The following is a 15,736-nucleotide window of genomic DNA, read 5'->3' as shown; positions in this document are numbered from 1 at the left end:
ATTATATATATATATATATATATATATTTACGGTTTTTACAACACCTTCGGAGATATTTGTAGAGCATCTTTACAATCACTCAGTTACGTTGTGACGTTTGACAGCACACAAGGCGTTCCTCCGGTATCCGGGAGTTGCATAATCTCATAGTCGAAGGAATATGCATTTGACATGAAGAAAGCAATAGCAGTAAAACTGAACAATCATTATGCTAAGCTAATGGATGGGTCTTGTCCATCACATCATTCTCCTAATGATGTGATCTTGTTATCAAATGACAACTCATGTCCATGGTTAGAAAACCTTAACCATTTTTTATCAACAAGAACCTTTATCATGAATAAGGAAATATAAACTAACAGCTTTATTATTGCCTCTAGGGCATATTTCCTTCACAAAGTGCACGAGGAACGCCTCGGGGTGGTGAAGGGGCATGCAGAGCTGCGCCTCGATGGCCTTCCCCACTGCCACGGGATTGGTGGCATGGACCCGGTCTGTGGCGGAGAGGGAGACCGCGTGCTAGCGCAGAATGTGAACTTCATGCTTGAGTGCATGGGACGTCACCACCATCTTGTTGCTGACCCGAGGGCGCCGCACCGGATCGCGGTGGAGGAAGCACTGCATGGCTGGGGGCGGAGGCGGCAGCGGGGACGGGAAGCGCAGGCGTTGATGGACCGGGGCCCTGGGCAGCGCCGGACGGAGACGGTAAGGCGCTGCCCATCCTGGATAATACGTAGTACATGAGTTTTACAGCAGGCTAGGAACTGCAGCACATTATTATTGTCGCGGTTGAGTTCTCAGGTCCGTCTAAATACAAGAACACACTTATAAATTGCAAACACTAGAACAGTGTCTCGTTCAAGAACACACGAATAAATTGCAAACACTAGAACAGTGTCTCGTTTTGGCCAGAACAGCACGGCTAGGGATTCATGCCTCTTATGGTACGTTCATCACCTGGATGGACTGCAGCATGTCGGAGAGGGCGATCACCAGGTCACCGGGCTTGATCATGCCTCTCGCCTTGAGCAGGGAGAAAGTACGGTTCAGGTTACTCTCCATGTCGTCGGAGAAAGTGAGGCGGAAGGGGATGAGGCCCCATTGGAGGTTCAGTCGTCTCCTCATGGATGTCGAGTTCGTGAAGGCGAAGATTGGGCAGTCAGGGCGGCACCGTGAAAGCAGGGAGGCCATATGGCCACCCTTCGTGTAGACGAAAACGGCATCCACTTCCAACTTGTTAGCTGCAAGTCAAATTGGTTAGATATTATAGACCAAGTGAAAGGGCCAATTGAGCAATATTTCCAGGACATAAAGTGACAGCAATATTTACCCATTTTAGCAGCAGAAATGCAGATCTCTTCTGATATTTTGTCAGCGAAAGAAGACGAAACGTCCTCAAGTTCTAGTGGCTCATGGTGCTTCTCCTCCCTCCACCATCTTTCAATCCTTAAGCTAACACTACTGAGGACACTGAGTGCCTTGTCCGGATATCTACCCATTGCTGACTCGCCAGAAAGCATCAGAGCATCCGCACGTTGGTGGACTGCTTCAGAAACATCAGCAACTTCAGCCCTGGTGGGTATAGGGTACTCGATCATTGATTCGAGAAGCTGGGAAGCAACAACGACTGGCTTGTTTAGCTGCCTGCACAGTTTAACTATCTTTTGTTGTATTGAAGGGACCTGCTCCAAGGGAATTTGTGCCCCTAAGTCCCCTCTGGCTACCATGGCACCATCTGATGCACGGATGATCTCCTCCAAGTTTGTCAAAGAGTCAATGCTCTCGATCTTTGCAATGACCGCTATATCACTGATCATAGACAACGAAATAATAATGATCAGGATGGAACAATTTGAGTCAAACAAAACTAATGTTTCAGAAACACAGCATGTGGCTCATTTCTATTCATAATGCATATATAATCTATGTTGGCCTTTTCAGAAAATAAGGCGTATAGATCAACTTCAGAAAGACTACAAAATACCAACAGAGTGACGGCTATTTTCTTTTGCCATTCAGCTTCATGCAATTCTTTACCATGCCCATTCATTTAGCCACAAACAAAATACACACGGAGTGAGCAGAAGTTGTGACTTAAGGGGTTCAAATATAAACAAAGATTCATGCAGCCCCAACAGTATGGTACATAAGAAACCTAGCTAATCTTCAAAAAAAAATCTGACTCTCTAGCTAATCTTCACATTTGAAAGCTCAAATATTCCTGTAGGCATGGTTCGCTTAATTGTCCTCCGGAATTAATAATGAAAAAGTGGACAAAGCTAGCCATACACAGCTGGTTCCCGAATTTGGTGAAAGGGGCCGAGCTGCAGTGAGTTATAGCTGACTGCACCATTCAGATGATCCATTTGGATGTACCGTAAGTCCGCAACTGCGACATAACATTATTTGTAATTCCTTCTCCGTTTTTGTGAAAAGGTGATCAAAGGTCGCTGATTTGCCCTATTATCTCTAGTAACTACCAAGAATCAGTGCGTTCATTGGTTCATTCTGGTTGTTTAGGCTATAAAAGGTATGTTTTGTGTATTAATATACTAACAGAGGTCAAATAAAATAGTTTTCTTTCATTTGACAATAACGTAGGCTAGTTGGTTTGGTTGCTGGGCCAGACTTTAGGCTACGGCCTGTTTGTTGGGCGACCTGGGTTCGTTTCCTCCCCGGCACAATCCTTTTTCTGCTTCATGCAAAGGCGTTCTCCCATGATTCGGTTAAACCGCTCAGTTCTACTCCTGGTTTACCCCAAAAACCAGCCGGTTCGCCTGTTTCGCTCCGGTCCGATGGTGGGGCAGTCCACACAGTGCTTAAGAAACCGTGAGTGCCACCGGTTCCAGTTTTTTCTGGTTCAACCGCCGGTACGGTCCGATTTTTAAAACTATACCTGGGGGTATAAGAGTTGCTAAAGCTCTAGAAATAGTAGTCATGCATATTGTATTGTCAAGTATGCAGACCGTTGAGAAAATAAAATTCAACTCAAACTAAATAAATAAATGTCTGTGTTACCATGGATTGAAAAACATGAAGATCCTTATGTGCTAAATCTCTTGAAACAAAAGACAGTGAATTATTTATATAGGAATGAGGTGCCTGTATATTGCAGCCGAATACAGGTTTGCTACATCTACAGCATATCGCATGCAACTGCCGGTGTGGACAGTGGCATATAGGAATGGGCATGCTTCGTTCAGTGGCATCACTTGCAGACACACTCATCTTTGCAAGCGACACTCACAAGCAACCTTTAGCATTACCCAAGGAGGCTCTTACTGGAGAAAAGATGTGATCAACCTTACTCATTAGGTTTTGAGCCTGCTTCTGGTTCCATCAAGCCCTGTGTCCGCCACTACAACATGTCTGATCTATTAACCGGCCTTCAGATACTGGAGTCTAGGCATAGCTGCTTCCGTTACCCTCTTCACAACACGGGGGCAGATCAAAGAGCCGATTGGAGAGTGGAGAATATCATTGAGATGCATGTTACAAATCAAGTTATCCAGAAGCAGGGTGAGGATGTAGTGTGGATCGGCGATTAGAGAAGCACACAATGACAGAGCCATTGCTGCTGAGATTGGAGCAGAAGCACCAGGGTAGAAGGGGGCCTCTGACAGTAAGAACAGAAGATGATGATGCGGGGAGGAAAACTGGATCTCACACTCATTTAAGTTACGGCGATATAATAAACACTGTTTTATTTTTTGCAAAATTGATAAACACGATTACACTTGAGGATTACAAGCTAAGAGATTAAGAGATGTGCGCACATGGGTATAGAGTCATGGCGAGATAATAGGGCAGTCGAGGAACCAACTTTAGCTTACTCCCTCCATTTCATATTTTAAGAAGTATTCGCAACCAGTGTGAACTGAAGATTAAGGTGAGCCAAAAGCAAGAGAGTATTGGGTAGAAAAACTTATGTAGCCTTGCACCGAGGTTATTGCATTAGTGAATTATTTTCCAATATGCAGCGATGAATGGATGTATTTCAGCTTTCCTAGGAGACTTGGATGGCTGGCAACTCTCCGTCACTCTAGCGGTGGATGGAGGAAGAAAAGTAACATAGGGGTAGTGTAGGAAGATGAGACTTGATTGCAGCTTTGTTACCAGCATACGCCTTATAAAGTAAGAAAAGAAACTATACGCCCTAAAATATGAAATGGAGAGAGTTAAGGATGGCAATCTTGTCCGGTAACCTGCGCACATGTTCCGAGTTTTCTCCCCACAGGCATCCTCGTGGGTGCAAAGTAACGCCCAATAAGTGGGCAAGAGCATAGGTAACCTCTGCCGGGTCCACCCGTTTACAAAACTAAACCCTGTCTAATTCAATGGAATCAATTGTTGTATGTGGACCTCCTTTTTGACTGAGGTAGCATCGACATCTAAACTTGGTAGCTCCATGTGCTACTGACCGATGGGCGTCAGGCACATGAGCATACCCATGGGTGTCGGGCAATAGCCGGTGACGGGTATGTGCAAGGTTGTGTGCCTGTCATGAGTGGTCCTCATGGGCGCAAAAATGTGTGGCAGGGATGGCATGGGTGACCCTTAAACAGACCAATCACGCCCGATTGCCATCCAAGAGGAAATACAAAAATCGATATGCAAACAGTAGTGGAGGAGAACTAGAAAGGGTTAGCGCTGTTATTTTTTCTCAAACACGCAAGACAACTGTGTAACATTTCATTACGAAGAAATACGTACAACTGAGGGAGAAAACTCACTCAATCCAGCATGCCTGACTCACCCTCAGAACACAACCCTTGAAAGCAAAAAAAAAGTTGCCTTGCCTCACACAAAAAGGGTTAGTGCTGTTATGACTGAGTCTCTTTTCTTTTGTGCGGGGTGGGGGGAGGGGGGGTCTGTTAGTGATATTGTACATGGGATGTTGGGAGCTGTGGGACCAAAAAACATAATACTTGTCTGCGCGACTGACATGTGCACCTTGTACTGCTCAGGCATTAGTTTGCATGTGCGTATGTTAGCTGAGCTCAGATCTCCATGACAATATTATTTCATCCAATGGATGTGTAAAGTGATGCCACAGCTCCATGGACAGAAGGATGGAAAAGAACGCATCAGATGGCATTAAACAATTCTTTTCAACTAGTCAAGAACTTGAGAGAAATATTACTTGCCACGGCTCCTTGCTGCTATGTAGCTCTTTAGATGGTTAATAACCTCAGCTGACTTAACAAATGAAACTGCAATAAAATCTACACCTTCGGCAATTCCAAAGTCTATGTCAAGCCAGTCCTGCAAAAGGCATCACAAGAAAAAGGGGATTATTATCGATAACTGCCAAATCCCTTTTTCAGCAAAAAACAAACCACCCAGGTAGCAATCTAAGAAACAGATGACAGACTATTCCAGGAAATTCTTCAGTGTTACAATGCACTGATATTTATGGAGTAAATAGGGCATTTCCAATTGAAAAGATTTCATGATTCAGACAACAAAAGGAAATGCTGACAATCCAAGGTTTCACACAGAATACTACAGATTCATAGCAACAGCTTATCATGATAGTAAAGTTACCTTAGATGTAATTGTCGGAAGCATGGCATTCTTCGCGCGGACAACACTGCCATCCCGCCAAAATGTAAGATTGGCACGTGGCAACAACAAACCAGGATCTGTGCAACGGCACTTCACATCCGGTCCTAGTTTCTCAACAACCTCAAACCGAGCCATTCCACCATCCACAAGAAGATCATCACCAACTCTCACATCTGGGTAGGAATCAGAAATATAATTAAGCGGCGACAAAAACTATAGAGGGTAATGAAGAGGTATACTAACCTTCAGCGAAGCCTTCGTAGTTCACATGAACAGTTAGTTCTGGGAGAGGTGCCTCAAAAGATCTAACACTGAATGTCCAGATTTCTCCATCCTGTGAAATCCACCAAAATAGAGTGTGCCCAAACTTATAATGGTACTGAGGCAATTCTCTAAAAAGGATAGCAAATAAAATTCCTAGTAATGACCACAGAAACACTTGCACCCAAGGCTCAAATTAGAAATTGCACAGTAAACGATATAGCTGAACATATCAGGGATTCTCATTAAATATGAGGATAAATGAGTTGGGTTGGGTAGTTGGCTACTCTTCAATCTTCACATCCAGCTCTTGTTATATGATATTTTCACAAAGAGGATGTCAGAATCTCATTTTTCAGAGTAGTGTCTCAATTACGTATAGCTATTGATTAAACTTTAGTCTGAAATTTTTACAGATTATATTCATAACATGTAGTATGAAATAGACCGGATCATGCCACCACCATCAAAATTTCAACTGTTATATATGAAAAACTAGTAGATAATGTTGAAATATTAGGGTGGGCCTAGGGCCCATCTAACAATTTCTGAAAATCTCTAAGGGCCCATGTGGGTTTATTGGCACTAGGTGTAGTGGGAAGTTTAGTCCCACCCCAAAAGTTGGAGAGGGGTTGGACCTCCTTATAAGGGTGGTTTCTCTTCTACATGCTATTGGAGCTTGAGAAGAGAAGAGGCCCTCACGCACTCCTCCTCCGCCGCCCGCCTCGCCACGCCACGCCACGTCGCACCGCGGGTTGCGGGAATGGGTCGAGCCGAGCTCACACCTATGTTCCTATTTTTGCCAGTCGGTAACGGAGAGTTTCTGACAGCTGGGCCACGATTTGAGACGTCGGATCGTGGGCTGTCACGGACTCGAACGTGGGTCGAGCCCACGTTTCTCCACGCGTCTGCGCCTATATAAGTGTGAGGTGTCTCCTAACCCTAGCCGCCACAAACAGATCACATCTGCTCCACGCGCACGCCCACCGTCGTTCCATTGCTGCTACTGCCGCCGGTGACTCCATCCCGTCCGCCGCGTACACGATCGACGGGAGAGCAGGTCTCCGAAACCCCTCCTCTCCGGATCCTGTACGGGAGAGGGGCGAATAGGTTTTTGGGAAGCGACTACACGACTGCTCGCCTCCGGTCTTCTTCTACGTCCGCGTCATCTTCATCATCACCATGTCTCAGTCCGACGCCGACCGTCTCACCACCGAGAAGCTCGAGGCCGACAAGAAGGCCGCTGAGGACGCTGCTGCCGCCACCGCCACCGCGGCTTCTGCCTGGCCTACTGGAGGGTATGACACGTTTATCCCACTCCTGTTTATTTTCGTATTAGCAGTACTAGCAGTATGTGTAGATGTGTCTACTGTTTGCGTAGTACGTGCTTGTTTAGATCAGAATCAGTATGTCGTTAATTCAGTCAATGCCATGCTAGTGATTTATCAATGGATTAAATTAGTCAAAAAATTACCTATTTACTCAGCAATCCAAAAACCTATTATGTGTAAGAATTTTTCGGCAAGTGGCTTTGCCGCTGCACTGAAACCGGATAAGTTTACCGGTTCGTACTTTAAGGTTGGCAGACTAAGACCACTTTATGGCTCACGGCTATGAACGTGTTCTAGGTCGCCGGTGTCTCCACGGGAACGATTGCTCCTGAATAGGAGAAGGCGTTCAGGGAGGCCACCGTCGTACTTCTCGGAGCAGTTCTTAGCGTGATCGGAGATAAATTGGCTGACGCATATTTACATGTGCATGTTGCCAAGGACTTGTGGGAGGCACTCGAATCTAAATTCGGGGCCACCGACGCTGGGAGCGAAATGTATATTATAGAGCAGTTCCACGATTACAAGATGGTTGAAAACCGTCCTGTACTGGAGCAGGCTCATGAGATAATATGCATCTTTAAGGAGCTTGAGCTTCTTAAGTGCGATTTACCGGGCAAGTTTGTCGCGGGCTGCATAATCGCTAAGCTCACTAATTTCTGGAGGAACTTTGCCACCACTCTGAAACAACAGAGGTGTGAATTCTCAGTGGAGGATGTCATTGGCCATCTGAGTGTTGAGCAGAATTCGAGAGCAAAGGATTCGCATGGAAAAGGGGCCGAAGGGACTTCTATCGCCAACATGGTGAACCAAAGGAACTTCAACTCCCACAAGCCCAAGGGAAAGAACGGTGTCCAACACAATACCGACTTTAAGAAGAAGGGTAAGAAGACCTTCAAGAAGAACAATAAGGATGAGGGCTGCTTTACTTGTGGTTCGATTGAACATTGGGCCAACAAGTGCCCAAACAAGTTTAAGAAGTCAGGACAAGACTCCAAGTCTGTCAACATGATTATGGGCAACAATGAGAATGGTGCATCTGGGTACGGTATTTTATTTACTATTTTTCAGTGTTTCAACCCACCGATTGGTGGGTGGACACAGGTGCAGGTGTTCATGTGTGTGCTGACATTTCATTGTTCACTTCTTACCAGGTCACAGGCCACGGGTCCGTATTGATGGGGAATGGCGCGAGTGCTTCTGTTCATGGTGTTGGCACGGTCGATCTGAAGTTTACTTCGAGAAGGATCATGCAGCTCAAGAACGTGCAGCATGTCCCCGCCATCAAGAAGAACCTCGTTAGTGGCTCCCTTCTATGTAGGGAAGGGTTTAAGTTGATCTTCGAGTCTAATAAATTAGTTGTTACTAAATATGGACTATTTATATTGGAAAAGGTTATGAAAGCGGAGGGATGTTCCGCCTTTCCCTTGCAGATTTTTGTAATAAAGTCGCGAACCATATTCATTCGAGTGTTAATGAATCTGAGGTTTGGCATTCACGTCTTTGTCATATTAGTTTCGGTGTTATGACGCGGCTAGCTAAGTTGGATTTAATCCTGAGTTTCACTTTAGCCAAAGGTTCTAAGTGCCTTTCATGTGTGCAAGCTAAGCAACCTCGCAAGCCTCACAAGGCTGCGGAGGAGAGACACTTGGCACCATTAGAACTCATACATTCTGATCTTTGTGAGATGAATGGTGTGTTGACTAAAGGTGGAAAGAAATACTTCATGACATTGATAGATGATTCCACTGGATATTGCTATGTGTATCTGTTAAATACTAAAGATGAGGCTCTACACTACTTTAAAATCTATAAGGCAGAAATTGAGAATCAACTTGAAAAGAAAATTAAACGAGTCCGATCAGATCGTGGTGGAGAGTACTTCTCGAGTGAGTTTGATTCTTTTTGTGCGGAACACGGCATTATTCATGAGAGGACGCCTCCCTATTCACCCCAGCCAAACGGGGTTGCCGAGCGAAAAAACCGTACTTTAACTGATTTGGTTAACGCCATGTTAGATACATCGGGTTTATCAAAGGCATGGTGGGAGGAGGCTATATTGACGGCATGTCATGTCCTGAATAAAGTTCCGACAAAAGATAATGAGATCACTCTCTATGAGAAATGGGCGAAGAGAAGGACAACACTCTCGTACTTCCGTACTTGGGGCTGGTTGGCGAAAGTCAATGTGCCTATCCCCAAAAAGCGCAAGCTTGGACCAAAGACTGTGGACTGCGTTAATTTGGGCTACGCTAAGAATAGCGTTGGCTAGATTTCTAGTAGTGAAATCTGAGGTACCTGACCAGAAGGTCGGTACAATTATGGAGTCTAAGGATGCTAAATTCTTCGAGGATATTTTTCCTATGAGAGAGATACAGAGCACTTCTAGACAGGAATCTGAGGAGACTCCTAAGCCTGCCATTCCTATGGAATATATGAACAAACACATGATGAAAATCCTGAGGAGGATGACGAGGAAACCCTTGGTAGGGGCAAGAGACAAAGGGTTGCAAAGACCTTTGGTGATGATTTGTTCGTGTACCTCGTGGATGATACTCCCACTTCTAATTCAGAAGTGTATGCCTCTCCAGAAGCTAACAACTGGAAGGATGCGGTCCGTAGCGAGATGGATTCCATTATGGCTGACGGGACATGGGAGATCACTGAGCGTCCCTATGGTTGCAAACTATTGGGATGTAAGTGGGTGTTCAAAAAGATGCTTAGGCCCGATGGTACGATTGAAAAGTACAAGGCTAGGCTTGTGGCCAAGGGCTATGACCAGAAAGAAGAGGAAGATTTCTTCGATACTTATTCATCTGTGGCTAGACTGACAACCATTCGAGTACTACTCTCATTGGCGGCCTCACATGGTCTTCTCGTCCACCAGATGGATGTTAAGACGACTTTTTTGAATGGAGAGCTAAACAAGGAAATCTACATGCAACAGCCAGATGGCTTTGTGATAGATGGTCAGGAAAGAAAGGTGTGTAGGTTGCTGAAATCTTTATATGGCCTGAAACAAGCACCTAAGCAATGGCATGATAAGTTTAATACAATTATGACATCTGTTGGCTTCGTTGTTAATGAAGCTGACAAATGTGTATACTATCGCCATGGTGGGGGCGAAGGAGTTATACTGTGCTTGTATGTTGATGACATACTGATATTCGGAACCAACCTCAAAGTCATTGAGGAGGTCAAGTCGTTTCTATCTCAGAACTTTGAGATGAAAGACTTGGTGTGGCTGATGTTATCTTGAACATCAAGCTACTGAGAGATGATGACGGTGGGATTACACTTCTGCAATCCCATTATGTTGAGAAGGTGTTGAGTCGTTCTGGATATTCGGACTGCACACCATATGATCCTAGTGTGTTGATTCGAAAGTTCGAAGGCACGGCTAAAGATCAATTGAGATACTCTCAAATCATTGGTTCACTCATGTACCTAGCGAGCGCAACTGAGCCAATTTGTTTCCAAACCGGGTGATGTACACCGGCATGCTGTTGAAAGAGTTATGCGCTATCTGAAAGGTACTATGAACTATGGACTTCACTATACCGGATACTTGTCGGTACTTGAAGGGTATAGTGATGCGAATTGGATCTCTGATGTTGATGAGAAGAAGGCCACAACTGGGTATATGTTTACTCTTGGAGGTGGCGCTGTTTCCTGGAAGTCTTGCAAGCAAACGATCTTAACGAGATCCACAATGGAAGCAAAATTAACAACATTAGAGACATCTGGTGTCAAAGCAGGATGGCTTTGAGATCTTTTGATGGACTTGCCATTGGTTGATAAACCGGTTCCGGCTATCCTTATGAACTGTGACAATCAGACTGTCATCACCAAGGTGAAGAGTTCAAAGGACAACATGAAGTCCAACAAACACATAAGAATGAGATTAAAAGCTGACAGAAAATTAAGAAACTCCGGAGTGATAGCGTTGGAGTATGTCTACACGGCTAAGAATCTGGCAGATCCCTTTACTAAAGGTCTATCACGTGTTGTGATAGATAATGCATCGAGGGAGATGGGTATGAGACCCACATGAGTTGCCATGGTTGTAACCCAACCTATGTGATCGGAGATCCCGTGAAGTAGGACCTAGGAAAACAAGCCAGTGGTGAACTGAGGAGAGTAATTATACTAACCCACTCCGTTGGAGATGCAATACTCTCAATACTGTATGGTAGGATGATTATTGTCTTAATGTGTTCCAAAGCTTATGTAAGCAAGATGCTATCCTACAGAGCGATCTTTGAAGGAACACACCTATATGAGACCGACTGCTGGTCACAGTCTATGAGATTAGGGTGATCTCTAGCAAGTCATGAATAGGCCAGGAGTGTGACTTATATGCTCCACCCGAGGGGTCGGCCTTCGGCAGCCTAGTACTAGTAAGACATGTGGTGAAGCTTCTTTACGCCAAACTGACAATTCAAGGCTTAGTCCATTGTTCAGTTGTGATAGAGTGTAGCTACTTGCTCGTGAAGTTCAACCTTAACAGGTCTTCACTGAAACACTGGTATATCGAAACAACAATTGAAACAAAGGACACAGTGGGCCCTCGAGATCTGGTGGGGGATTGTTGAAATATTAGGGTGGGCCTAGGGCCCATCTAACAATTTCTGAAAATCTCTAAGGGCCCATGTGGGTTCATTGGCACTAGGTGTAGTGGGAAGTTTAGTCCCACCCCGGAAGTTGGAGAGGAGTTGAACCTCCTTATAAGGGTTTCTCTTCTACATGTTATTGGAGCTTGAGAAGAGAAGAGGCCCTCGCGCACTCCTCCTCCGCCGCCCGCCCCGCCTCGCCACGCCACTCCTCGTCATGACACGCAGCGGGTTGCGGGAATGAGCCGAGCCAAGCTCACACCTATGTGCTTATTTTTGCCAGTCAGTAACGGAGAGTTCCTAACAGCTGGGCCACGATTTGAGACGTTGGATCGTGGGTTGTCACAGACTCGGACGTGGGTCGAGCCCACGTCTCTCCACGCGTATGCGCCTATATAAGTGTGAGGTGTCTTCTAACCCTAGCCGCCACGAACAGATCACATCTGCTCCACGCACACGCCCACTGTCGTTCCATTGTTGTTGCTGCCGCCGGTGACTCCATCTCGTCCGCCGCGTACACGGTCAATGGGAGAGCAGGTCTCCGAAACCCCGCCTATCCGGATCCTGTACGGGGGAGGGGCGAATAGGTTTTTGGGAAGCGACTACGCGACTGCTCGCCTCCGATCCACTACTTCGTCTACGTCTGCGTCGTCTTCATCATCACCATGTCTCAGTCCGACGCCAATCGTCTCGCCGCCGAGAAGCTCGAGGCCGCCGAGGACGCTGCTGCCGCCACCGCCGCGGCGGCTTTTGCCTGGCCTACTGGAGGGTATAACACGTTTATCCCGCTCCTGTTTATTTTCATATTATCAGTACTAGCAGTATGTGTAGATGTGTCTACTGTTTGCATAGTACGTGCTTGTTTAGATCAGAATCAGTATGTCGTTAATTCAGTCAATGTCATGCTAGTGATTTATCTATGGATTAAATTAGTCGAAAACTTGCCTATTTACTCAGCAGATAACCCACGCGTTGTCGCGGGATGGTAAGCTGAAAACATGGATAATTAGATTGATGGCGTGAATAATTGTGAGAATTAATTTTGATGTGATGGCAAATGATTTGGCAGCCATGCATGATTTGTTGATGTGAAAGGGTTGCACGCATGGGAAAAATAGTTTGGGATGGCAGATTAAAGACGTGGAGGACATGCATGGTTTGTTGTGTGGAGGCTCTGCATGCTTAGAATAGATAGTGGGTTGCAACTATTTAAGAATAGAAGATAAGATTAAATTTGAAAAGTAAGTAACCCAGCTTTCATAAAAGGCTGCATTAGCTTGAACATGCACATCTTTAATTTTTGTTATGATTACACTAGTCTTTTCTTGATCGTAGAACTTGGCGACTGCGTGCAAAATGCCTTTCTCCTTTGAGTTACTCCATTTTATTGAATTTTTCTTACCATTGTATTTCCATTGACAAAGGTGATCCGCAAAGTTCAAACTCCACTAATCACGAAGATTTTGCTAAGCCTGCCTATAGAGAGGGGAAAAGATTCGAGAAATTTGTGGGTTTTACAAGTTTTTTCTGGTTTTCGCCTGGTTTTCCCTAATGAACTGGGCAATTCTATTCTTACAATCAATTGCCTTAACCTTTCAAGGATTCTCTGAAAATATATATACATGTTTCCAAAACACGGTCTCAAGCACTATTAACTTCCAAGTATTTAAAGAAGCAATAACACCACCTTAGAAGAAAAGAAAACTCAAGCCCAAATCCTATTGATAAGTTAACCAAAGACAACATGCCCAACCATGTCACATATCAGTCATGTTGGGGTCATTGGGAGTTCAACCCAAATGGCCAAAAAGTGACTACAGATTAGATTAAAAAATCATACTAAATTCCTAACAACTAAATCTGGTACAACCAATCCACTGAAGTCACTCAAATCAGAATACCTTTTTTGTTTCGAGAGCTGCTAAAAGCAAGACCTGAAGGATGCTTCATAGGATTATTCAAGTGTTGGACCCTAGACCATGACAATTACCTTCAGAAGCTCATTACTCATCACTTCTTAACTTCTTAGCTATCTAGAATCTAGAATTTTTTTCATGTAACTACCCAGTACCAAACATATGACAAAGATACGCAAAAACAAATATCTGAAACAACATAATTGCTATAATATCCCTTGTTTCAGCTATTTTACTGGCCCCTGCATTCAAGAAATTAAATTAGAAATGCTACCCAGCATTTTAAAAATGGGATACCTCTACTATTAAAGGGAAGTTGGTGTTTGTGGGACATTAATTTTTGTTTCGTCCTCCCTCGTTCGGTTGGGCCTTGCCCACGCTCCAAAAGCAAAACAAAGCCACCGAAAAGACAGCGTCTACTTGGGACTTCGCCTGTATATTTCAGCGAAAAACATGGTGGCTGCGTACACTTGGGCTTTGAAAAAAACAGCTTGCAGCGAACAGGAATTTTATGCCCACGCGAGCGGCTTGGCCATACGGAGATGGGATTCAAACACGTGACTTGCGGTTTAGTTCTATCTGTTGTAACCAACTCAGCCAAATAAGCCGGTGGAAGCATACAAGTTATCCTTTCTTTTCAATCAACGGGCGCAAAGCTTCCCCCTAGATTTTCCTCGGTTGTCTCTCGCACATGAAACAGGAACACAAGAGTCTAGCTCACGTACGCCAGTACAGCTGGGCTATCCTAATCCTTCTGTTCGAATTAACCACAAGTCATAGTCCAGGTCAGACCCGAAACAATCACCTTATAGATATTACCTAGCTACCTTTTGCTGCTTTATATCTATACATGTAACTCTACGTGTAATCAATCAGATCAAAGAAAGACAAGCTTCTGAGGCAACCAAATCGATGTACCGTGTCACGTGCGCTGCGTGTGTGTTAAGCCAGCCTTCAATACTTCAAGTAGGAATCGATCAAGGTAGCTCATACATGTGCACAGCTGTACCCGCGTACCTCAGCCGAGTCCCTAATGTGTTCGATAAGAACTCCTCGAATTTTTCTATTATGTTAGTTGGAGGATCGAGAATTTTGGCGCAACGGTTTCAATCTCACCGGACAAGAACGACACTTCACTACCCAATTCCTCAACCAAACCAACCCTGGTTCATGATAGCTGGTGTTTGCTCCGTAGCGAAGCACATGTTGTCTGATGTGCATGAGAATTCTAAGGAACAAGTCAGACATGGTTGGTATTGCACCACTATATATATGCCTCTTAGCCCGATTCTCAGGCTTTATGCGTTGTGTTCTTTTATTAGTTGGAGGGTCAAGAATATCTTTCTCCCGTTGCAACGCACTAGCATATTTGCTAGTTACATACCAAACTGGCGTCTTGAGCTCAAACCTAAATCTACCCTCTCACTGCGTTCAAGACAATCTTATGAATTCCATGGACTAACAGATAAAGCATGCATAAGAATACAGGCATGACAGCACTATAGCATCATCCTCGTCCAGGCGCGCATTTCATCGAGCACAATACATGAAAAGGGAAGAGCAGCTGCCGAGCCAAAAACCAGCGCCAACCTCACCTCCGCCTTGGCCGCTGGCGCGCCGCCGAGGTCCCCCATGTGGATCTCGCTCCCCTCGGTGTCCATCATGACGGCAACGGCATACCCCTTCTCCTCGTTGAGCCTCCGCACGGAGCTGATGACCTTCTGGTGCCACTCGCGGTCCCCATGGCACATGTTGAGACGCGCGACGTTCATCCCCCCCACGGCCAGCTCCTCCAGCTCCGAGGGGCCGCAGGTGGCGGGGCCCACGGTGCAGACGAGCTTGGTGCGGCGCGTACTCCGGGACCCGTTCTCCCGCAGCTCGGCCTCCGTGGCCACGTCAATGTCGACGGGCGCTGCCGCAGCGGGCTCGGCCACCAGGAGGCCGTTTGGGTTGGGGAAGGCGGCGAGGTCAGGATGGGCTGAGCTACAGGACGCGACCAGGCGCTGAGGCCGGTGGGAGGGCAGCAGGCGGGGGTGGGCGGCGCCGGCC

General features: G+C 45.6%; 1 protein-coding gene across 1 annotated transcript; it reads right to left on the bottom strand.

The window, feature by feature from the left end:
* Nucleotides 1-746: 746 nt before the first annotated feature.
* On the bottom strand, nucleotides 747-15,730 carry LOC119363632 (pyruvate kinase isozyme A, chloroplastic). Its single transcript, XM_037629006.1, has 6 exons — nucleotides 15,283-15,730; nucleotides 5,813-5,903; nucleotides 5,549-5,742; nucleotides 5,145-5,266; nucleotides 1,332-1,810; nucleotides 747-1,242 (listed from the first exon to the last, which is right to left on the bottom strand). The coding sequence occupies exons 1-6, from the start codon at nucleotides 15,457-15,459 to the stop codon at nucleotides 941-943; spliced, it is 1,365 nt and encodes a 454-aa protein (XP_037484903.1). The 5' UTR covers nucleotides 15,460-15,730; the 3' UTR covers nucleotides 747-940.
* Nucleotides 15,731-15,736: the final 6 nt, after the last annotated feature.

The sequence above is a fragment of the Triticum dicoccoides genome, chromosome 2B (assembly GCF_002162155.2).
Source record: "Triticum dicoccoides isolate Atlit2015 ecotype Zavitan chromosome 2B, WEW_v2.0, whole genome shotgun sequence".
Classification (NCBI taxonomy): domain Eukaryota; kingdom Viridiplantae; phylum Streptophyta; class Magnoliopsida; order Poales; family Poaceae; genus Triticum; species Triticum dicoccoides.
This window is presented reverse-complemented; position numbering and strand designations above follow the sequence as displayed.

Excerpts from the sequence above, each read along its gene's own strand:
- LOC119363632 (XM_037629006.1), bottom strand. The coding sequence starts at position 15,459 with ATGAACGTCGCGCGTCTCAACATGTGCCATGGGGACCGCGAGTGGCAC. Across the intron at positions 5,904-15,282 it reads CGCCAGCGGCCAAGGCGGAG|GATGGAGAAATCTGGACATT; the intron begins GTGAGGTTGGCG and ends TGGATTTCACAG. Across the intron at positions 5,267-5,548 it reads TTCCGACAATTACATCTAAG|GACTGGCTTGACATAGACTT; the intron begins GTAACTTTACTA and ends TGCCTTTTGCAG.